The sequence below is a fragment of the Pygocentrus nattereri genome, chromosome 9 (assembly GCF_015220715.1).
Source record: "Pygocentrus nattereri isolate fPygNat1 chromosome 9, fPygNat1.pri, whole genome shotgun sequence".
In the NCBI taxonomy this organism is placed as follows: Eukaryota; Metazoa; Chordata; class Actinopteri; order Characiformes; family Serrasalmidae; genus Pygocentrus; species Pygocentrus nattereri.
This window is the reverse complement of record NC_051219.1, coordinates 29,681,811-29,707,088: the sequence shown is the minus strand read 5'-3', so window position 1 is coordinate 29,707,088 and position 25,278 is coordinate 29,681,811. Positions and strand designations below refer to the sequence as shown.

The 25,278-nt window shown below is 40.6% G+C and overlaps 1 protein-coding gene across 2 annotated transcripts; it reads left to right on the top strand.

Annotated features, from left to right (window-relative positions):
- Positions 1–596: 596 nt before the first annotated feature.
- On the top strand, positions 597–18,339 carry alkal2 (ALK and LTK ligand 2). 2 transcript variants are annotated; one of them, XM_017706940.2, is made up of 6 exons: positions 597–2,457; positions 5,618–5,894; positions 9,459–9,512; positions 12,158–12,238; positions 14,935–15,008; positions 17,524–18,339. In XM_017706940.2, the coding sequence occupies exons 2-5, from the start codon at positions 5,684–5,686 to the stop codon at positions 14,997–14,999; spliced, it is 411 nt and encodes a 136-aa protein (XP_017562429.1). In that variant the 5' UTR covers positions 597–2,457; positions 5,618–5,683; the 3' UTR covers positions 15,000–15,008; positions 17,524–18,339. The 2 variants fall into 2 exon arrangements, with proteins under 2 accessions (XP_017562429.1, XP_017562422.1); XM_017706933.2 differs by having other exon boundaries at positions 17,521–18,339.
- The last annotated feature ends 6,939 nt before the right edge of the window (positions 18,340–25,278 follow it).

Here is a 25,278-nt window from a genome sequence, read left to right as displayed (position 1 = left end):
TTTATAGAAAAACAGCCCCAGCTCACGATGCTACCACCATCACACTTCGCATTACATGGTATTCTTGGGATCATATTCGCAACCATACTTTCTGACGAACTGAATTATTGCTGAAGAGTTTTATTTTTGATTCTTCTGACCAGAGTACATTGCTCCAAAAGATTTCTGATTTGTCTGACTGAAAATTTTTGATGCTCTTTATTAGCAGAGGATATGGGCATCTTTATTCTTATGGGCTATAAGAAGAAAGATGACTCAAGTGCTTACTGTTCTTCTTGTAACTGTTGTTCCTGCTACTTTCAGGTCAACCCTTGGCAACCTGAGGCCTCCTGAGGGCCCTGGTAGTTAGATGCCATAGGCACTGGCTCCACTGGCCTGGTCAGTAATTCGTCCCTGACAATGGCTCCATCCAAGCTTCAGCGCCTCAGCTTGGTGCAGGGTTAGTGAGAGTAAGTGGGATGGGAGCCAGCGCAACAGAGCCAACAGGTCTATGTTCTCCTTGGCTTTGAGGGAGTGGTGAAAGCAAGTAGGAACAGAAGGAGAGTAGAGCAGGGGCTCAGTGCGCTTTATACACTTTCTGTGGCTTCTCTCAAGAGTTCTCTGAGTGCTTGACGTGCATTTTCTCGCAGTTTGTCCTACGAGCATTAGTTTTCTGTTTCTCTGAGTTGTCAGCGGGTTTCAAGAGATCTCTTTGAGTATTTGAGTTCTCTGTTTGGTGAGTGTTTTTGTTCGGGGGAATTTAAGTTTAGTGTTTCTTTGAGTCTTTCTTGAGTTCTTGAGTTTTCTAGTTCTCAGAGTCTTTGGTGGCTGTTCGTCTGTGAGTATGAGTTTTCCAGTTCTCAGAGTCTTTGGTGGCTGTTCCTCTGTGAGCATTTGAGTGTTTTGGTTACTCTGAGTCTTTAGTGGGTGTTTTTGAGTATTTAAGTTTTGTGTTTCTCCAAGTGTTGCTAGGTGTTTCTCTCTGAGTATTGATTTTTCTAGTTCTCTGAATCTTGTGGGTGTTTTTCTTTCTCACTATTTGTGTTTCTGGTTCTCTGAGTCTGGTAGGTGTCTAACTCTTTGAGTCTTTGGTAGTTAGAGTATTTGAGCTGTCTGGTTCTCTGAGTCTGGTGGTTGTCTAACTCTTCGAGTCTTTGGTAGTTAGAGTATTTGAGCTGTCTGGTTCTCTGCGTCTGGTGGGTGTTTAACTCTTTGAGTCTTTGGTAGTTAGAGTATTTGAGCTGTCTGGTTCTCTGAGTCTGGTGGGTGTCTAACTCTTTGAGTCTTTGGTAGTTAGAGTATTTGAGCTGTCTGGTTCTCTGGTGGGTGTTTAACTCTTTGAGTCTTTGGTAGTTAGAGTATTTGAGCTGTCTGGTTCTCTGAGTCTGGTGGGTGTCTAACTCTTTGAGTCTTTGGTAGTTAGAGTATTTGAGCTGTCTGGTTCTCTGAGTCTGGTGGGTGTTTAACTCTTTGAGTCTTTGGTAGTTAGAGTATTTGAGCTGTCTGGTTCTCTGAGTCTGGTGGGTGTCTAACTCTTTGAGTCTTTGGTAGTTAGAGTATTTGAGCTGTCTGGTTCTCTGAGTCTGGTGGGTGTCTAACTCTTCGAGTCTTTGGTAGTTAGAGTATTTGAGCTGTCTGGTTCTCTGAGTCTCGTGGGTGTCTAACTCTTCGAGTCTTTGGTAGTTAGAGTATTTGAGCTGTCTGGTTCTCTGAGTCTCGTGGGTGTCTAACTCTTCGAGTCTTTGGTAGTTAGAGTATTTGAGCTGTCTGGTTCTCTGAGTATGTGCTAGGTGTTCTCTTCTCGTGCGTTTCCCTGAATGCCTGTTTCTGCGCGTTTCTCTGAAAGTTTCTCCTGGCCTGTAATTACATCAGCTCACAGGAGCTTCCAGTCACTGCTCCGGGCGCTGCGTCCTCTGGAGACGGCGGCAGGATGAGTCTCTGATGCGGCTCAGGCGTGAAAACTCGCCTCTCGGCCGCTGGGAGTTCCAGTCCGGACCCTTCCCGGTAACACGCTGCGGCTGCGCGCGCTGACAGCACTCACTCAGACAAAGCAGACGAAGAAAAAAAAACTCTATGGCACGCGGCGAACGGGAACGTAAACATGTCCACGCGCTTAACGCGTTTCTAATTAAAGCCTCGCGCCATGTAGACTAAACTCGAGGGGGTTCGTCATCATCACTATCAACATCATCACCATCATCATCACCATCATCATCATCATTCTTCCTACGTCTACGTGGGGCGATAAAAAAGCGCGGGAGACAGAAGGGGGCGAGTTCAGCTCTCGAGCTTCTTTGCCGCACGCGTCTCCGATTTGGATGGACAAGCTCGGCCGCGCGCGCGCGCTACACCGGACGCACCGGACGCACGGCTTTGAGCGCTCGCGCCCCGGCGACTTTTAGCCGAGCTTGAGAAGAAGAAAAGCAGCGAGGCGACCAAAGCAGGACTGAACCCTTTCGGGAATAAGTTATTAACTGGGTAAGTCAACAGCTGACTTTATTTATCGGTAGTAGCCTCAGTTATCGTGGTCATTTCTTTCCCTTCGCAGCTCCACTGTTGACTTCTAAGGACGCATGGCTTCAGATAGCGGCTATCAGTTCATAAACTCTGCTTTATTCCACTTTCAGTCGCTGCTTAGCACTGAATTCTCACTCTGAGGGCACAAATAAAAACTCCACAGAGGCTCGTTTTGGTTTGGAGGCTGAGTAAGGCAGTGCCAGTGTCATTCAGGGCTCAGCTGCGCCAGCCTTAGTCCCAGAACACCTGACTCCACCACCTATGGGTTACATGGCCGAGCTTTAGGCACAGGCCAGTCAGACGGCACTGCTTGCGCTCTTTTATTCGAACGCTTAACAAAAGTTAATGCAAGTGCGTTGAGCCGTGACGTCACGAAGACAGCATGGCTGCAGATTGTATCCGTACTTGTATAGGAGGTGATGGATTCATGCATTTGGATTTTTCTATTGCTGTGTTAATATTCAGTAACCCAAGGTTGAGGAATCTGATCAATATAAGTGGTAAAGTTCCACTTCTAAGCAACCTTTCTGCTGAAACTGTGTGGAGCCTTGAATGATAAAGCCATGATTTTATGCAACTTCCCATCTGTTAACAGTATCTTTTAGGGTTCATTTACTTTTTTGCTGACTTTGCTGATTTCTTACAACTTAATTCAATAGTTGAGATGGAAACAGAGTCATTCAGAGTGGTTTGGTGTGAACTGGTTTATTGTGGAAAACAGACTGATTTCTTTACAGCGGTGGTGTTCGGAACCTTAAAGCTAAAGGATGAATCGTTTTTTCAAATCAATATTGCATTGTAAAAGCTGAGAAAGAGCGCAAATTTTGTAATCATGCCCTACCCTTTCATCAACATTGTCTTAAGCGTGGGACTGCCTATAGATGAGTTAGACCAATCAAAAGGAATCCAATCATTTTCTGTGACATCACAACCACAACTGGTGGTCTGGCACACTACATTCAGCATTCAAGCCTCAAGCCAGAAAAAATGGACACTTTTGGCAGGAAAAAACAGGCCTGGACCTCAATATATGGACAATAACTGCAATTTAAATCACATTATTTGGCCAGAAAAATCACTATTAGATTTTTCTCCCCAAGTCGTTCAGCTCTAGTGAAGTGACACATGTCTTGTGAGAGTTGATAACGGTAAAATACTTGCAAATCTGGAAAAATATGTTTATATTTGGGGGTTATTTTACTCAAGAGCGCCCTGCAAGTATCCCTCCACCATGAATGCATTAAAAATTATAAGCCAAAGCTTTATTGCAAAACTATAATAAAACAATGTTCTCAGGCATCAGGCATCGTGTTCCTGACCATTTTATTAATAACTTTCTGTGATGGAGCTTTTAGAGACATTAAACTCTTCAAGCGTCTGGTTCCTATCACCACCACTGTGAACGATTGTGACCTGGCAAGTGTCTTTAGAATGTCATCAAACTACCTCTGAATGACTTTGTTTACAGCTTAATGACAACGATGCAGAAATGAAAGCTAGAAGGTATTTTTAAAAAGGCTAACTTGAGCTTTCAAGTCACTATTTAAACATAGAGGCATGTGAATCAGCTGTGTGGAAGCGAGCATTACTGAACAGAGTGGATTCAGCTCCTATGGGTCAATGTGTTATAGGTCACATGGAGTGCTGAATGACAAACCCATCCTTTAATTCAATTTCCCACCAGAAATGACTTTTGTAATGGAGTGAGCATATTTGAGCACTTCCCTGTCACTCATTTAGTCAGAATGCATTAGAAAGGCAGTTGAAAATGGAATAAACCAAGGATCATCTAGTCGGAATGACAGTCATTTATTTATTCAGTTTCCCACTAAAAATGAGGTTTTCCTTTAGCTCGTTTAAAAGACATCTGTTCTACAGCAGCTGAAAATGGAATAAACAAGAGTTTACTAAAGTGGGGCATATTACCTAATAGCTCACCATCAAGTGGGCACCTAAAATCCAGCCTAGAGCAGCCTAGTTCATTTAAAGGTCTGTCTCACAGAAAACTATCTTCGCTTTTTTAGATGAAAGTGTTTTTAAACATTGTTTCTCAATGTGTCCATATTTGGAAGCTAAGCTACAAAAACAGCTCATTTTGAATGTACTGTTTTTGTGATCTCACAAAAAACAACACATTTACATAAGCCTACAGCAGGTTAGCCTCGCCCACTCAGTTATAAGGTCTCCACCCAGGCTACTTTTTGAATGAGGCTCAATGAATAGAACAGAATTTACAACCATTTGTCACTGTGTTTGCACCCTCTGCATTTAACCCATCCATGCAGTGAAACACCCACATGCATGCACACTAGTGAACACACACACTAGGGGGCAGTGAGCACACTTGCCCAGAGCAGTGGGCAGCCCTATCCACAGCGCCCGGGGAGCAATTGGGGGTTAGGTGCCTTGCTCAAGGGCACTTCAGTCATGGACCGTCAGCCGAGAGGATCAAACCGGCAACCTTCCAGTCACAGGGCTGGTTCCCTAACCTCCAGCCCACGTCTGCAGGGCTAATCAGAACACTAGTTATACCAATAAGGAACGGTAACATAAAGAACCTTTAAAAGGGCTCATATTCTTCATTTTTCATGTATTTTATTTTCCTTTCCTTCTGATTCACTTGTAACACTTGAGTGCCAAAATGGTCATAATTCTTTTTTTTTTCTTTATGACCCTTATCCAACCTCTCCTGTTCCCTTAGAATTCAACAGGCTATTTTTTTACTGTACCTTCATTACTGATTTAACTTAAATGTGCTATTTTCTGATTGGCTGCTGGAGGCTGAATAGGTGGATAGATGTAAATAGGTTGGTTCAACAACCAACTTTAACAGTGTTTCCATATTTCTTCAAATTCCTTTCTTAAAAAATAGAGGAGGGATGGTTTTTTCCATGATATAGGCCCTTTAAATTCTAGGGGTCATGTAATTTGGTAAATAAACTAACCTAAAAGTCATAAATTGACCCACGGGAAGAACAATAATGCAGGAACATGTAGGGAATGGGCCCTTTAATGGTTCCTCATGGTTAACGTGGGAACATATCTGTAGCATCTTTTCTGTTCTGACTAAAGTCTCTCTCTCTCTCTCTCTCTCTCTCTCTCTCTCTCTCTCTCTGTGCAGTGTGGTCGAAGTCTCTGTAGCTCTTCCACCGCCGTGTGACTTTGTCTTCGCGAGCGTCATTCAAAGATGCACGCGCTGCGGGCTCCTCTCGTGGTGGCGCTCGCGCTGCTAGTTCTGTCCCAGCGCATGAGCGGCCGGCCGATGGATGACAGTGTGGACGGGAGCGACAAGCTGCTCGAGCGGATTGCGCAGACTACCTCCGAGAAAGAGCGCGCGCTGGAGCGCGAGAACGCGCAAAGGCACGGGCTGAAGACGGAGAGCGGAGAACAAATACTCGGTAAGAGAAGCAGTGAGCGGCTACATGCAACTCTGAGCTAAAAGTTTGTAGCCACCTGTTCGTCCAGTGTTTCCTCTGAAATCAAGGATATTAATAGGGCGTTTGTCCTCCTTTGCTGTAGTAACAGCTTCTGCTCTTGTGGGAAGGCTTTACTCCAGATGTTGGAAAACTGCTATGAGAATTTGATTGCGGCCACAAGAGCATTAGTGAAGTCAGGTACTGATGTTGGATGATCAGTTATGGATCTCAGATGTACTGGATGGAGCAGCATCACTCCAGAGAATGCAGTTCCGCTGCTTCACAGCCCAATACTGGGAGCTTTATACACCTCCAGCTGACGCTTGGCATTGGTGTATGGTGACCTTAGGTTCGTGTGCACCTGCTCCAGAGCAACCCATTCTATTGGTGAATGAGCTGTGTGTGCACAATGGACAGCAACAGGGGCACCTGAATTAGAAGGTTTGCTTTAGATCAGTCAACATGGAACTATTCAGCTGAGAACTGGTTAAATCTTTAACGCTGACCATAAAGTTTACTGTTTGGAGATGATAATACATCAATCATATCACTAACATTAGCTGGCTAGCTTGTGGCTAACAATACTCACTTTCATTGAGGCGTCCATCCCAGGCAGTGAGCATGCCACTGCTGGTCCACCCTCAGACCATCAGATTATTGTCCTGCCTACAAGGTCTAACTAGTTTTTAATCTCTTGAAACAGAATTTAAATGCACAAAGTCGTTTATTTTGGAACATAAACTAAGGCAATTACCGCAAACCATTGAGAGAAATGATTAATGCTTTGGTAGAAAATGTTGTTGCTGACACTGTGCCAGATTGGTTACAGCTGTATAACTGTCGTCATTACAGTTAAATTGATTTGCTAAACAAATTTACAAAAGATAACAAAAGACAGAAACAAGGAAAACCAGTGAATTGCACTGTAAGTGCAAAATTAGTGCTGAAAAGTGACATTTTTGTCTAACACTCTGCTTAACCATCAAGCAAAAAGCTGCCAGCTTTGCCATCAGCACACAAACAGTGGCCAGCTATTCTCTTGCTATCAGGATTTTTCTAGTTTTGTAGCTCAAATGCACAGAAGTTTAAAATGATGCATTTCCAAGCTTTTATTTCCCACTTATAAGCCAAGATTCAAGCACAGTGTTAGCTAGCAGGCTAAAAACACCACACACCAGAGGACAGTTAGCTTCTGGCTATCTGGCTCTCCCATTTACAGTCTTAGAGGATAAACTGTCAACTGATCTTGGAGTTGCATTTATATAAAAGTATAGCTTAAATTCTGTAGATGAATGATGTTCACTGGACAAATCTAGTGAGAGCTAATATGTCATAAGCCAGTTTCACCAGCTCTAAGTTACAAGTAGTTCACACGTAGGCTAGTTTTACAGTGAGCTTCACAAATTACTAAATCAAAACAAGTTTCAGTCTTTTTACAGTTCTGCTACTAAACGTTTTCACTTACACTTATGCTAAAACCAAACAGATATGCAGCTACAGCTAGATCAGACAAAATAACTGCTTATGTTACATTGTCAGTCAGTTAGAGTAACCTAAGAGGTAAGAAAACTCTACCTGTACGCTCTGGTTTAAGTTTCAGCGCTGCTTCTTATAGTTGCTCTAACATCCAGAAGTCTGCTGCACTTTAAGACTCCTGTTGCTGAAATTGCTACTAAACTGCTACTAATACATTTACATATCCACCTTTCAGCCTGCAGCAATTTCACTTAGCCAACTCACATTAAAGTCATAAGGAGTTTTTTGAATGAGGTACAACACAGAGTAGCCAGAGTAGAGGTCAATTGCATATATCAGTCTAAAAGGCCCAGGAAAAAAAGCAGCCTGTTTGATACTAAGGCATATAGAGAGGATGGAAAATGGTCATGTACAAATTAATTATGACTTTTTTTACATAGATAAAATTATAGAAACATCACAAGCGGTCATGAGGGGGAAAAACACAAGAAAATTGTAATTATGATCCCTTTGAAATGTTATTGTACAAACTTAAGTACTGAACTCCTTCAGTAAAACCTCTTAGTATATCTTCCATCTGTTAAGAAAGGTAGGTTTTTTGTTAAAATTTCTGACAGAGTCACAAACAGAGTCACTCAGAGTGGTTTCATGTGAAATGCTTTGCTCTTCAGAAACATATTGGGGCAGATTTGTTCAGAGTGTTGGTGATAGGAACCAGATGTCTGAAGTATTTAATGTCTCTAAAAGCTATTTTAACAGAACATTACTACATCAAATGGCAACAGAATTGCTGACTGATGCCTAAGGCATTGTTTTATAATAGGTTTGAGCTAAGACTTTGGTCAAAAAGATGTTTTAAAAATATTTTTAATATCCATTCATGGCAAAGAGGTGCATGCAAACTAGTCCACAAAGAAAATTTGTATTTTTTATTTACTACTCTTTTTTTAAACTTAATTTTATTGACCTCACAGGTAAAACTGAGAAGACACATGTAGGTTCACTTGTATTCCTAGATGGTAAATAAAATAGATATATATTTTTGTTGTAGACACTTTGCTACCTGCTTCCAATCTCTATGAATGAAATTTGTTGGATTCCGCTTTTAATTTACGCTTTCTCTTTTTGGGAAAATGCTTTAGTTCCAAAGTGGGAGGAAAGAGTAACAGCAAAGCAGTCAAGGGGCAGAACAAACAGAGGAGAATGAAATAAAACAGAATTTGGAACTTTTACTCATAAATGTTCTTAAAAATGAATGACAATATTATCATATGAAAAAAAACAACTAACAAATGACTAAGAAATACAAATCCCTCAAACCAGCAATCAAGTTAAATGGACCTGATGTTCATGTCATGTCTGCTTTTTTCTTACTTTTCTAGAAGTGCACAGATTCTCAGCTATTCCTAAAAGGGCCATGTGACCATATAAATTAACTTTCTAATGACAATAGTTGTACTTGTATTCAAGTATATTAAAGAGGAAAGTAACATACTTTTTACTTTTAAACTTTAGTCGTTAATGCTTTGTTCATTTGTTTATTTTTTTTGGAGGTTTCAATTCTTTATACTACATTAGTATCATCTTCTGTACTGCCTTGTGATTGGACACGCCTCTGACTTTGGAGCTTTGGCATTTTATATCGGTTTATATGCTGAATCCACTAAATGTTCCAGTGCAGTTGCTAGTAATTAAAACGTTTCTTGGGCTACTGTACAATACTTCGTCTTCTAGGTACTTTTACTTTCACTGCAGTCACTGAAATAACACTGTTACTTGAGTATGGGTTTAGACTACGCTCACCACCCTGTAACCGAACCAAAGTTGAATACAGTGTATTTAATAAGGGTTGTTTTAAATAGACAGTATAGTGTGGGGTAATAAAGTGCTCAATTAAAGGCAACTCTGTTGTTTTTTTGCCCTAAAGCTTAGAGCTTAGTCAGGGCATGATCATGCCGGGGAATGGTGAGTGATTCGGCTGAGTCCTTCGCTTTAGGGTCATCGCTCCCTCCATAAGTTCAGTGGATCAAGATTTGACCTCTGACCCACTCTTTCTCTCTCTCCTTGCAGAAATCTTCCCCAGAGACCTCAGAAAGAAGGAGAAGTTTTTAAAACACTTAACAGGTAAGTAGACGGGCTGCTGGACATAAGAAGTGTTTTAATAGGTATTAATACTGGGCCCACCATAGCGGCCACAACATGGCAACACAATAAGTGCATTTACCTATTCAGACAGCACTACAGCAGTGGAACTAGATATTCAGTTCTGTATATGCCACAATGTAAAAATTAATATGATAATTAAATCAAAGTTTTTTCAGCAGACATCACTATACTTTTGAACAACACCTTCTCAGGTACTCAGGGTATGACTTTCGTGCATTTTACTGTAAGAAGTTGGAATTATGGGATGGCAACAACCTGTAAAATCGCCATTCATTCACTATAGATGTGACATTTAAATTTTCCATGAAATTATTAGATGGCCTTTTCCCATCTCACGATTCCATATTGCTACAGTAAACGCACTCTAATCGGCCTGTCCTGATTATATGTGAAGGTGTTCTTCAAGAATATAGTGAATTTCACTCAAAACAATTTGATATTATTTTAAATAGAGGGAAATTATGAATTTAACCATCATATGGACCTTTCTATCTTGTATGAGGCTTTCAACTCTTACCTACAGTCATTCAACCTCTGTTTAACCAGGCTGCAGAACACAGTTATTTTGGGTTTTTAATATCTGAAAGATTTACTCCAACCATCTCAGCTGTGTTTATGTAAAGCGGTAAAAATGTAGAATGTAAACAGAGGGGCATGGAGCATTGTAACATAGATAGCGTGATCACAGTGTGCAGGCAAAGCCCTTGCTTTCTGTTTTCCATCAAATCAAAGCTTAAATGTAGATAAAGATATACAGTCATATACAAATGATTAAACACCACCTTTCCAACTACATGTATTTCTGATTTTCTGAAGTAAAAGTTATCATATACAGTGAATAAATTTTTTAATTCATAATTACTCCAACTGGTTTCCTGATACACTTAAACTGCAACCAGAAACAAACAAAAAAAAATTTAAAAGTTGCTAGGCTAAAGTCAGCTTGTCATTCGCCAGCTTCTCATTCAAAATGTCCCATTTCATATTAAATGGTGCAGCACTTATACTCTGGGCTGGCACTATTTAAGGTGGAATGTGAAAATTTGAACAAGAAGCTGGCAAAGAAGCTGACTTAAGTCTCGTAAAAAGTCGAACAATGAGAGAAATTTTACAAGAAACTATTACACTTTCACAGAAAGGTTTTCTGCAGAAGACGAGAGAAAAAGCAGCTATAGCTGAGCAAAGTAAGTCTAATTTTTTAGCCTAGACTAGTACATCAGCACATACTGAGACATATTTACAGCCTCAATGGTAAAACTGGCACAAAATGTTGTGGCTTCCTAAGTGGTTTGATTTGTGTTGAAGGATAATTGCTCTTCTTAACATTTGGGTTGCCGACCCCTGAGATAGGGAATGGCTCTGAACTAAAGTAAAGAACAATATGAACAGACTGAAGAGGAGAGTGAGATATAAAGATAGACCAAGAGTGCCCAGGTCTGATGATCCAAGACTACGTTTACACAGCAGGTAAAATTGGTCCGAATCTGATTTTCTCACCAAATCGGATTTTTTTGTTTGGCTGTTTACACTGTCTTTTACATGCGATCTAAATGCGACATCAGTCTGAACTGATCTGGCTCCTAAACCGACCCACATGTGCAAAAGAACAATGCTTCACGAGGCGAGGTAAACAGTCATGGTGGCCAGCGAATGCTATTCGCTCCCGGAGCTTTCGGTTTCGTCTTCGCCAGCATCACAGGAGCGATTATGAAGTTCCAGTGGTTGACAGCTGTGCTCATCACCCAGAATGTGTTAGAGTTCACCGTAGAAAGGGCGCGTTATTTGGTCACTTCTTTGGTTTGTGTCCTCAGATTCTTTAAACGCTGCAGCCTCGGGCTCCTCCGGCCACGCTTGGCCGTTTCATTCTAAACCTCTTCAAACACGGAGCGGCTTTGATGAGTCTCCTCAATTTTTGTGCAGAAACATCAGCCTAAATATTTATGAGTCTCAGCAGAGCGAAATGATGATGAATGTCGAGTTGGATTGACGTAAAAGTCGCATGAATTCCAATCTGGCTGTTCAGACAGAGTCGCATTGCCGCAGATCGGATACGGATCGGATTTCACTACCACATATGAAAGCGGCTCAAATCGGAATTGAAAACACCTTTTTTGGTGTTCACACAGCCACACAGATGACAAATCTGTGTCACATAGATGGGATTTGGGCCACTTTTACCCGCTGTGTAAACGTTACTACCTTGAGGAGTTTCCAACTATAATCTAGATTTAGTTTTTGGCCCTGAAAGGAACCTGAATAATAGAACCAGTTGAAACAGGGATGTGGATCACCAGGACTGGACTCAGTCTTCCCTGCAGTAGACAGAATGACAGAGAGGATTAGAGGAAGAAGTGGCACTTCTTGCTTAATATTTGTAACTGTTTAAGATGAAGTAAAACTGAAGAAGCACCATGTGTAGGGTCTCGAAGCACTGATGGATTAGCTTGGGTGGCTCAGCATTAGTACCAGGCTTTCTGACTAAGCAAAGTACATATTGAAGAATTTTAAAACCTACCACAATGGGGAAGTGTTTGAAATGGTCAGAGGCATTATACTACTCAGACTGCTGACTAAGTCTGACCAGCTTTTCTGCTCGTCCACAGGGCCTCTATATTTCAGTCCAAAGTGCAGAAAGCATGTCTACAGGCTCTACCACAATACCAGAGACTGCACTATTCCTGCATGTGAGTACTAGCGACTGCACAAACAGTATGCATATCTGTTAGAATGGGGTGGGCGATATGACGATATGATATCACAATATAAGCTGTACTGATGATATCACAATATAAGCTGTACTTCCACAACACTGACCAAAAGTAAGGTTCCTAAGTAGAGATGCTGTTTATGGTTGTTTGAATCTCAACCATACTGATAGTTCAAGTGAAAGTGGTTCTGCTTAACTGAATGTAGTTCTGTGCAGTTGGTGAGAAACATGGCACCACTGGTGCACTGTGTCTTCTAGAGGTGTCCATGTGTATAAAATTCAACCCTGAACTCGACCCAACACATCCCACTCATTCAGAGAGAGAGAGAGAGAGAGAGAGAGAGAGAGAGAGAGAGAGACACTTAGAAAGAAAGAGTGGGGGGGCAGACAAGTTCAGAGAGAGAGAGAGAGAGAGAGAGAGAGAGAGAGAGAGAGAGAGAAGACAGACATGTTCAGAGAAAGAGAAGGGAGCGAGAGGGAAGACAGACACATTTAGACATGTTTAGAGAGCGAGAGGGAAGACAGACATATTGAGAGAGAGAGAGAGAGAGAGAGAGAGAGAGAGAGAGAGAGAGAGAGAGAGAGAGAGAGAGAGAGGGAGAGAAAGAGAAAGAGAAAGAGAGAGGGAGAGAGAGAGGACAGACATGTTCAGAGAGAGACAGAAGACAGACACATTAAGAGAGAGAGAGATGACAGAGAGAGAAAGAGAGCAAACAGGCACATTCAGAGCGAGAGAGAGAGAGAGCGAGAGAGGCAGAGAGAGAGAGAGAGAGATAAGACAGACATGTTCAGAGAGAGAAAGAGAGAGAGAGGGAGACAGAGGACAGACATGTTCAGAGAGAGAGACAGAAGACAGACACATTTAGAGAGAGAGAGCGAGAGCAAACAGGCACATTCAGAGAGAGAGAGAGAGAGAGAGAGAGACAGAGAGAGAGAGAGAGAGAGAGAGAGAGAGAGAGAGGACAGACATACATGTTCAGAGAAAGAAACAGAAGACAGACACATTTAGAGAGAGAGAGATGACAGAGAGAGAGAGAGAGAGAGAGAGAGAGAGAGAGAGAGAGAGAGAGAGAGAGAGAGAGAGAGAGCCAGAGAGAGAGAGAGAGAGAGAGAGACAGAGAGAGCAAACAGGCACATTCAGTGAGAGAGAGCCAGAGAGAGAGAGAGAGAGAGAGAGAGAGAGAGAGAGAGAGACCAAACAGGCACATTCAGAGAGAGAGAGAGAGAGAGAGAGAGAGAGAGAGAGAGAGAGAGAGAGAGAGAGAGAGAGCAAACAGGCACATTCAGAGAGAGAGAGGGAGAGATAGAGAGAGAGAGAGAAAGAGAGAGAGAGGGAGAGAGAGAACAGACATGTTCAGAGAGAGAGACAGAAGACAGACACATTTAGAGAGAGAGAGATTACAGAGAGAGAGAGAGCAAACAGGCACATTCAGAGAGAGAGAGAGAGAGAGCCAGAGAGAGAGAGCAAGAGAGAGAGAGAGAGAGAGAGAGAGAGAGACAGAGAAAGGACAGACATGTTCAGAGAGAGAGAAAGACAGAAGACAGACATGTTCAGAGAGAGAGCGAGAGAGAGAGGACAGACATGTTCATAGAGAGAGACAGAAGACATGTTTAGAGAGAGAGAGATGATAGACACGTTCAGAGGGAGACAGAGAGAGAGAGAAAGAAAGAGAGAAAGAAAGAAAGAGAAAGAAAGAGAGAGAGAGAGGGAGGGAGGACAGACATGTTCAGAGAGAGAAGAGAGAGAGAGAGAGAGAGAGAGAGAGAGAGGGAGGGAGGGAGGGAGGACAGACAAGTTCAGAGAGACAGAGAGAGCCGGGGGGGGGGGGCAGAGAGATAGAGGGATAGAGGACAGACATGTTGAGAGACGGAGAGAGAGAAGATGGGAGACAGATGACAGAAATAGTGAGAAGGAGAGAAAGAGTGACATAGAAAGAGAAAGCAAGAGATAGAATGAAATACAGAAGGTGGAGAAAGAGAGAATGAGAGCAAAACAGTGTGAAAAAGACAGGAAGAAGAGTGAGAAAGTGTGAGTGTGCAAAATTTACAAGGGCACAATGCTGCAAAAATGAATGAATCTTCTTAACAGAAAGACCTGAGTTTGCTGTTGTATTTGGAAAAAATAGCCAGTACCAGGCCTGAAACCTGATTTTGCCTGCTGCCACTGACAGGTTCAGGTCCGATAGCGGAGTTATAATCTGTTACAGCTCATCAAACATCAGAAAAATGAAGTGCTGAGATGTGCAGTGCATACAGGACTATGTCCAACTATTATGATATAGTTTGCTATATCACCTACACCGGAACAACACAGTGCTCATTACAGGCAGTGTTGCCTGGATACTCTCTCAATACCTCACATCACCTGGCGGATATCTGTCCCAGTGTTGCCCTTCATACAAGTCAGATATTAGAGTTGCATCTGTCCGTCAAGTCTTTTTCAGGCCTAAGAAAAACTACAGCAAGTTCATTTCCACCACAACTAGCCATGCGTCCTGTAGACTGACAATGCGAGAGATGTCTTGTATTTTTCCACAATACAATACAAATGCAGTATGCTTACTGTGCACTTCTCAACACGTTTGTGCTGAAAGTAAAACTCCAGACATTTAATACACAAAGCAGATTTCTCCTGAGCTGAATGTCTGTTTTTTATGCCCTTTTTGTCTCTAGATTATAAAAGATGTGCGCGGCTTCTTACCCGACTGGCAGGGAGTCCGAGGTGCCTAGAAAGCTAACATCACCAGGTACTGCTTCACTACTGATTTGTTAAAAACACAGCCATTTACAATTAAAGGGGAATTCTACAAAATGTTCAAATTTCAGTATTATTAAATTTATAAATTGTAAACAAAGTCATTCATTTAATGTGAAATTCTGCTTTTTAGAAAAGAGTTTATCAGCCCTACAAGCCCCCTCGCAGAAGGTTATTACATGAAACGGTAATGAATATGCTGCCATATGCTTGAGACATTGTTTTGCGATAGTAAAAAAAATAGTGAAAGAATTGATTTTATTTCTATTTTATTATCAGCATTACATATACAATCTCAGAAGACACATGAAGGTTCACTGGTGATTTTGGATAGTAAATGAAATGGCATAGTAGAAATCATAACCCCTGGTTCATATTTGGACCACTGTAAAGCAATCTGCATTGGTAAAGGTATCTACACTCTTAAAAAAAAGATGTTTTTAAAGAATTCTTTAGTAAAGAAAATGGTTTTACATAGGACCATGGACACTTAAAGATACATTGGTATGATTAAAGCGTTCTTTACATGGTGAAAGGGTTTGATGGAGAATGTGTTGTAGATGGTTCCATGTGAAACCTTCTTCGTAAGGTAGTAGCAAATGTAGTAGCAATGTAGTAGCAAAAAATTGTTCTTCTATTGCTACAAGCTTGACATCGTAACAATAGCGGAACCCCTTTTGGTGCGATATAGAACATATTTCAAAAAGATTTGACCATGCAAAAACACTTTAATGCACTCATGCAAATGACAGCAGGAGCATTTCATATCAAACTACTCTGAATGACTTTGTTTACACCTCAGCCACTGAATTATGGATAGACTTGGAAAAATCTTGGAATTCCCCTTTAAGAGCTTATTTCTTCTGGGGAGTAATACTGAATAATGACTTATGATTTAGTGTATAAACGAAAGTACTAATGGAAAGTGTTACAGTTTGACAGAGCTGTTATAGATGCGACATGTGTCACAGCATTAATAGCGAGCCTTGACATGGTCACAATGACGCTAGCATGATACAGTTAGCACTTTCCCAGCTTCAGTATACCTGACAAAGCTCATTAAGAGTTTGATCATTAACTGTTGAGTTAAACCAAGTGTTTCAGCACAAAAATGCCTAATTGTGCAATGAACAGGGACAGAACCAGAGCACTGACAGAGCACCTACAACTAAAGGCCTTCAGTTTTCACTACCAGAAGGCTAGTTCATATAGCAGACTTGTAATAGCACCAGACTAATAGACTTTTAAGCACTTGCTCTGTAAAGTTACTTAATTATTGAAGAGCATTACAAGAAACAGTGGGAATCACAGAGTGGTCATGATACAGGACAGTGAGTTACAGTGGTTGCACTACAGCACTGACCTATTGTAATAAAAAAGATATAATGGGGTCTGGTAATGCTGGGTGACAGAGTGATATGATGCCTACAGTGCAAATGCACTCAAAAAGGTTTTGGCATAAAATCTTTATGATAAAACATTGTCTCAAACATCAGGCAGCATATTCATAACCATTTCATGTAATACCTTTCTGTGAGGGAGCTTTCAGAGCATGTCTCAGGCTCTAGCCCTCTGGGCCAAAAACAGACTTCAGCACACTGCCTCATTAACCATACCTGATTCAGCTTATAAGCTAATTACCAAGGCCTTCATGGACTGAATTCAGAGTGCCAGTGAGGCTGAACACTAATCTCCACAGCACTTTGACCTGGAAGTTCCCGGTTTGACATGCCGGTTTTAAAGGCATTAAACTCTTTAGCTGTCTGGTTCCTATCAGCACCATTGTAAACAGTTTAGTCTTGGTAACTTGGTAACACCAAACTACTCTGAATACCTTTGTTTACATCATGATGATTAACTTATTATTGAATGTCTTCTTTAAAGAACACTGAACAACTGGATGCTTAATGTTTTTAAAGATTTAGACTGGTGATGATGCTGTGCTAAGTAGTAAAACATGGAATTAAAGAATTACACTCAGTTTTGATAACATTTTTGCTGGTGCACTGTGTCAATTAAATATCACGGCATGAATGATTCGGGGTTACACTATCTTAATGTTAAATTTCTGCCATATTGCCCACCCCCATGTTACATTACTCTGTATAGCTTTGGAATGGCACGTGCACTATAGACTACAGAACTAGAAGAGCGCGAGCATTCTAGAGCAAACGTACCGCGTCTCTTCTGTGGTTAGAAGCGATAAAGCTTTCTGATCAAGATGAATAACAGGATTAGGCTGCCACAGATGGTAGTTATTCACTGACTTCCACCTGCATCTCTTAGCGTAGGAGCAGCATGCGTGCTTTGATTTAAGCAGGTATGGATGGAGCTGTTCTCTAGCCCCCTACAGAATCCACATATTCAGCACAGAGGGAGCCTCCTGTATCAAACCCGTTTTTTTTTCATGGCTCTTTGGAGAAGAAAGAATTCTCGCATGCGTCCAAGTACACACACATACACACGTATGTACAGCCAACACAAAATTCACTTCCTCTCTCCAGCAGGCTCAAGCCAAACCAGAGCGACCCGGAGGAGGAGAAAAAAAAAGTCAAGTGCCTTTTGGATATGAGCAGAGAATCCAAACCAACACTCAGCATTCCATCCAATCAGCAAAACATGTCCAAAACACGGGCTCTGCTGCTCCAGAGGACAGATGGACAAAGGAACAGAACAGGGGAATTCATGGACACTGGTAGATGGGAACAGACAATGGATATAGGCCTGCATGTCCTCAGCTTGAAGGTCTGAAGTAGAAAGGAGCTGTGTGGATATTAGGGACATTAAAATATGCATTTGACTCATGTGGGCCTAAACAACTACCAGAAAAGGGACTGCCTTGACTTTGTCCTTTGTTGTAATAAGATAATGACACATCTTTGTCATTGTTTCGCTTTTTGTGACATGCCTTGGTGGGGTTGTACTTCACATTGTGGCGAAGTAAAAGGTGTTCCGCTCACCGTCTCTTCTGCTTTCACCTCCGAAAGCCACCCTTAACTTATTTTTCTGCATGACACGCTTTCCATTTCGCCTTTGGGTTTACCAACAAGTGTCAGCAAAACAGGCACACGTTCGCTGTGACAAAGTACCTGAGAATGTGTATGACTGTGGATTAGTAAATATAGTGCATATATTTTGATGTACATGATGTATAGAGGTGAAAAGCCAGAGGTCAATGTGTAAATACTGTACAAAAAAACTAAACAAAAGGAGACATAAAATCCCTATAATGAGTATATGCTGTATGTGTCTGATATATCAATGAAGTATAGGGATGCATATATTTAAAAGAAAGTATATTTAAATAAATTATATGATTGTTACATGTGGTGGGCCTGAATGATTTTTGGGAAGATCAACCTTGATCTCCACATCAGCATGTCATCGGTTTGCAAGAAGAGTAAGAAGAATACACCAGTTATTTTTTCACCTAATCCTAATTTGCCAGTCCTGTCACATACGGTTAATTACTAGGAACAATCATTTTGATATGTTTACTTATACTTAGTAAACAGTGCTGTGCATAACCCTTAGGCCATATGAGGGAACCCTGACTGGTAAGACACGTAAGCCTCATTATGTTGTCCAGTATAGTTGTAATATGTTGTATAAACTACGCAAAATACTTCAAAATGCTTTCATTTTGTTGCAACATCAAATGTTTGCCCTCTCTCTTGTCCAGTGAGCAGGGAGCAGTGAACTCATTCAATTCACATCATTCAGACCTTCCCATTTTAGCTGAAGCGTAACACCACAGAGAAAAATAATCTTTTTTCTTAGGACTGATTCCACCGGAACCACATGGCACCATCACAGTGCAACAATGTTGAACCATGAGTAGAGGGTTTTAGCCTATTTGTCATGTTAATATTATAATAAACATTTCCATTTGGTGTATACATCACATTTCAATGGCACTAGACTAGTAAGTCTAACAGGCCCTTTAATATTCTGATGTTATTCGTAATACGACACATGACCTCAAGATTTCTATTTCATTCATATAACAGTTCTGATGGCTTAATAGTGGCAATTCTTTATGCCAAAAAGTACTATTTTACATTGTGGGTAGAGCCATAAAACCATCGCAATATCAGGTTCAGCTCAGCTCAGCTTTTACAATATTTGCCAGACAAACCACGACGTTGTTCCAGTCAGTCTGTGAATCATTTCATAGGCCACCTTGTCAGCTCGGGTGTTTGTTTCGAATCCATGTTGTTCAGCCGATCCGTTACAGCTGCAGAATGAGCTCACTTAAGATTAGGGCTGTCACAATCATTAGTACATAATTGTTATTAACACGTTGCCTTTTCTTATTCATTGTTTGGCGCTATTATAATACAAGCCTAAAGTGGCTGAAATTGGCTGATTAGTAACCTTAAATGCTATCGATATAAACTATATAAATATAAATGCTATAAACACTGTTTGTGCTGCTGAATCAATACTACTCATTCTACTATACTAAAAATGTTAGAATTACCTACAAACAAATGAACACAAATTATTCCAACCTTGTCAGAACACCAAGTTGGAAGTAAGGTTTGTCGCATGATGTCTCAATAAATGCATTTGCTGCTTTTCTTTTATTTATATTTATGTAACTGCACCCATATTTTGTTTGTTGTAGCATAATATGACAGTGAAAACTAACAGCTGTGGAAAACGACTGCAGTCAGCGGTCATTTCAAATGATTGTGATTAGGTGCTTAAGTAATTATTGTGACAAACCTACATGGTAGGTTGGAATTTGATGTAGTCCTGCTGTCACACTCTTCACCAGAATCTGATCAAACAGTTTTCATTTAATTTTTACTTAAAATTTTTCATGACCTCAAAAGGCCACTGTTTATTGAAAATATGCCAACGCCACAATGGCAAAAAACAGGCACTGAATACTTGAATGATTAAAAAATAAATTTTGATAAAACAAAATTTTATATAAAACAGTAGGCTACATTAGCTGCAGATCACCGTTAAATCTCTTTAAACATCTCCAATGTATAGAAGGTGGTTTAAAACTGCCTTTTCGCACTAGACAGATCCTGGTGAAATGGGCTAGTACTAATAGAAAATTTAAATTATTTTGGGGGCCAAACAGCATTGTACTGCTGACTTGTGTTTGACACATGGGTTACACAAGTTATTTAATGTATCTGAGTTATTAAATGTGTCTACTGTTCCTTTAGCAACCAGTGCTTGGCAGAATATTGTTCTGTTGTTTTTAAAAAAACATGCTGTTCTTACAAATTACTAATAAGAACACAGCTAGAAGGCTTCTCAATTTATGTAAAAACAAACAATACACTGTGATTTTTATGTCTGCAAGCTCAGCCGTTTAAGCTCTCTTTAAAAAAGTCCGGTATTTACTACTATCAATCAATACGAAATCAATCCCTCATTAAATTAAACTAGGTGCTGCTCTCAGACGTGAACAAGCCATACAATGATTTTACTGAAAACAACACATTCTTGATAGTTTTTAACTTCATGTTCATTTTAATATTACAGTGTTTTTACTGGCAAAAATAAACTAAGCTGAGCTGGGGCATCACTAGAGATTTATGGGAGGTTAAGTCTTTACCAAGTGAGTCTGGGGGCACGTTACCCCCGGAGAATGTTTTTTATGGCACCAAAATGTCTGTTCATCATGAACTTTTAAGTAGCAAGGTGGGAAATTGGCCACAAATGGCCATTTGGTCAAGTTGGAGAACAGTAGATCAGATTTTTCATTGTGTATTAAACACAGACCTTTTAGAACTTCAATACTATTTGTGTCCTCCTACACAGAACACAGATCCCTGCGAGAGTAAATCTTAGTTTAATAAAAACTAAGAGGGATAATAGTTCTATATGTAACCATGAACACTCAAAGAACCCTTTGCATGATTAAATGGGTCTTTGCATTGTGAAAGTGTTCTTCAGACTGATGGAGAATATGTTTTATGTAGTTCTGTATAGAACCCTTTTGAAAAGGGATCTATATAGCACCAACAATGGTTCTACTGTTACAAGCTTGACATCACAACAATAGCAGAACCCTTTTAGTGCTAAATAGAACCCTTTTCAAACAAGATCCATATAAAACCATCTATAGCACATTTTCCGTCAAATTGGAAATGGTTCATGGTTCTACATTGTATCAAATCATTTTCGTAACTTTTTTTTAAGAGTGTATATACTAGGTAGATTCCTTCACTCTGTAACTACTTACTGATTTCAACTGTATATTGATTATTTTGAATAAGACCTCATTTTTATTTTAGCACGCTTTTAGCTAAAATCCTGTCTCAGCTTAAACGGTTGCCGAATGACATTTTCTTTGCAGAGTGAGTAGCACCAGGTCTGATATGATTGGTTAAGCCTGTTTTAAACTTTTCCCAAATGTTAAACAGCAGAAGCCGGTTATGTCAGAAAATCTCTGGTAGCTCAGCTAAGGCAATGGCGGATTAGAGTAGCAGCAGCTCCTGCCAGGTCGTGACCTGCTTTCGCAGTATATTGTGAATTTGGAGACACGATGGCTCAGGTGAATAACGAAGAATAAATTAATACTGTTGATTATTTAAACTAATAATGTACATTAATTTTAGGGACTGAGTAATATCCTGGGTGGGAGGCCTAAAGCCCTAAAACTGGCCTAGTGATGCCCCTGATGCTAAGAATGTTTTAAGCAATATTGGCAGGTCAAGACTACAAGGTACTGTAAAAACAGAAAACCTACTATAATCCCATTGCCTACTATTAGACGTAGGGACAGAAGTCCAGGGGTTTTCTGTCCTGCATCAAAACCAATATCTGTGCTAATTGCTACAGATGCAGCAGATAAGAGATCAGGGTGAAAAACGCTGGAGTATTTATTAGCTTAAGTGCAGGACATAAACCATGTGTTTTCTCAGAAAATGTTAAGGCGCCTAACATTGATTCATTGCTATCGGAGTCCTGGCAGTGCAGGCTAATATCAAATTATCACAGATGGCAAGAGCAAAGAAAAGAACCGAGCAGAAGAGACAGCACAAAAGTGAAAGGGAAAAGAGTGCAGGAGATGAAAGAAGAGAAGGTATTAAGTCCAGTGCCACCCCTCCTTCCTCTTTTCCAGTTCAAATCTGATTTCTACCAGTTCCTGCCCATCCTCTTTCAAATTAAAAGCAACAGCTCAACCGCAGTCGTGTGCGCACCGGAAATGTGAACAATCAGCGCTTGTTATTATGGGGACGAATCCATAACAGGAACTGAAGCGGTCTTGGAAAGGGAGGAAAGGCAGCGCCCGAGAACAAAAGATTTTAATTTAGTCTAAAGTGCATAACTGTCAGAACATGCTATTAATCAAACGGGTTCCAACAGCGATTAAAGTGACAGTTTGCAGCAATACAAAACAAGAACAAATGTTGGGACTTATTTTCCATCTCTCATTTATAGGTTGATTTATATTGACTTCTTTGTAGGTTTTGTAGGGGAATTTCTGCATAATGCATCTCTTGAGATGTAAACAGAGTAACTTGCATATCGCTGTTGGAAGAAAACCTTGTATCTCCAGAATGGTAATTATGCAGGAGAAGGAAAAAACCTACTTTACTTTTAATGTAAGTCAATGGAACCAGAATTTTTGCCAAGTTATTTTGGGCCGTTTGTTTTGGTCCATTGTTCATGAAATTTACAGACAATGTAAAGAACAACAGGTTCTTTTAAATTATGTAAAAAACTGAAAAACGACCAAAATGGAGATACAAAGTTTTCTTCCGACAGCAACGATATTCAGATTTTACAGCAGAGGTGAAAAGAATCAGGTGTCACAATGTCTAAATCACAGCAATTTATTTACCCTCCACAACCAACAACCAACGTCTTCTGCGTTTTTATACGTAATGTTAAAGATGGTAAAATTGTGGTGGATCTGAAAAAATTAGTTTCCTTTTACATGAATGGATTTTTAAAAATACACTTTAGGTCGAAAAAACAACCATAAAATGACGTCTCAGGCAACATATTCACAACCAAGACTTTAAGAAGCATAAGGTGCTCCAGATGTCTGGTTCCTTTCACCACCATTGTGAACAATTCTGAATGAAAGTTTCTCTGAATTATGCTTTTGTATCTTTATAATTAATTTATGCAGAAAAAAAAAGTATTCACTTGTCTGCCTTCACACGCATATAAACAGCCCATGTGACATCCCATTCTTATTCCATAGGGTTTAACATGATGTCAACCCATCCTTTGCAGCTATAACAGCTTCAACTCTTCTGGGAAGCTGGGTGCTGGAGCCTATCCCAGCAGTCTTCGGGCGGAAGGCAGGATACACCCTGGACAGGTCGCAGGGCAGGTCACTCACACCTAGGGGCAATTTAGCACGTCCAATTGGCCTGACTGCATGTCTTTGGACTGAGGGAGGAAACTGGAGAACCTGGAGGAAACCCACACAGACACGGGGAGAACATGCAAACTCCACACGAATCGAACCCAGGCCCTCCTTGCTGTGAGGCGACACCGCTACCCACCACGCCACCGTGCCGCCCGGGTTAGGAGTGTGTCTATGGGAATTTTTGACCATTCTTCCAGAAGCGCATTTGTGAGGTCAGATACTGATGTTGGACGAGAAGGCCTGCCTCACAGTCTCCGCTCTAATTCAGCCCAAAGGTGTTCTATCAGGTTGAAGTCAGGACAGTCAAGTTCTTCCACACCAAACTTGCTCAACCATGTCTTTATGGACCTTTATTTGTGCACTGTTGTACAACAGGAAAGGGCCATCCCCAAACTGTCCCACAAACTTGAGAGCATGAAATTATCCAAAATCTCTTGGTCTGCAGGAGCATTACGAGTTCCTTTCACTGTAACTAAGGGGCCGAGCCCAACTCCTGAAAAACAACCCCCACACCATAACGACCCCTCCACCAAACTTTACACTTGGCACAATGAAGTTAGACAAGTACCGTTCTCCTGGCAAACGCCAAACCCAGACTCATCCATCAGTTTGCCAGACGGAGAAGCTTGATTATGCTTGGTAATGTAAGGCATGAATGCAGCTGCTCGGCCAAGGAAACTCATTCCATGAAGCTCTCTACGCTGTTCTTGAGCTTATCTGAAGGCCACATGAAGTTATGGAGATCTGTAGTGATGCTGCAGAAATTTGGCAACCTCTGCGCACTATGCGCCTCAGCATCCGCTGACCCAGCTCTGTCATTTTACATGGCCTACCACTTCGCGGCTGAGTTGCTGTCGTTCCCAATCGCTTCCACTTTGTTATAATACCACTGACAGTTGACTGACTATTTAGTAGTGAGGAAATTTCATGACTGGACTTGTTGCACAGGTGGCGTCCTATCATGGTACCATGTTGGAATCCACTGAGCTCCTCTACTGAGTTTGTAGAAGCAGTCTGCAGGCCTAGGTGCTTGGCTTTATACACCTGTGGCCATGGAAGTGATTAGAACACCTCAAGTCAATTATTTGCATGGGTGAGTGAATACTTTGGAAATATAGTCCATCAGTATCAATATCAGAATGTTAGAAGAAGAGCACATGGAACTAACTTATGTCATGTCTCACTTATTGGTTGATTTTTACTGACTTTTTGTAGTTTTTATTATCTTTAAGGGGAATTCCACAAAATATTCAAAATTCTGCATACTTCAGTCACTGCCTATTCTTGATTTGAGATGCTTCATCCAAAATGCATGACAGACATTTCAACTTCTTGTCTTTTACACATACAAGAAATACTATTGCAATATTGTGATTAATACCACCTTTATTAGAGAAATTAAAATGTCATTCTTTTCAAAAACTTGCTGTATCCAGAATTTTTACAAATGCTTAGACAGCATTTTGGAATGAATCTCCTCAATTCTTTACAGTGTTGGTGATGGGAACCAGGAGTTTATGGTGTCTAAAACACAAATATCAACATTTTATTTACTATTTTTTATGTGGAAATGCTAAAATAGTGGTAAATCTGTCTATTCAAAAACAATGTCCCAAGTATGAGGTGGCGTATCTATAACTATTTCCTATAATACCTTTCTGTGAGGAAGGTGTAAGGTGTATTAAAAGCTTCAGATGTCTGGTTCCTATCACCAGCACTCTGAATGACTTCATTATCTTAACAATAACACAGAAATTTTGAAAAATTGGTGGAATTCCCCTTTAGAGTTCAACAAAGGAGAAAGATCAGTTCAGGATATAAATAGCAGATTGTTAGAATAAGTACTAAAATGATGAAGAACAACAATTAAGACATATGATCTCTCACAAAGAGTAAACAGAGC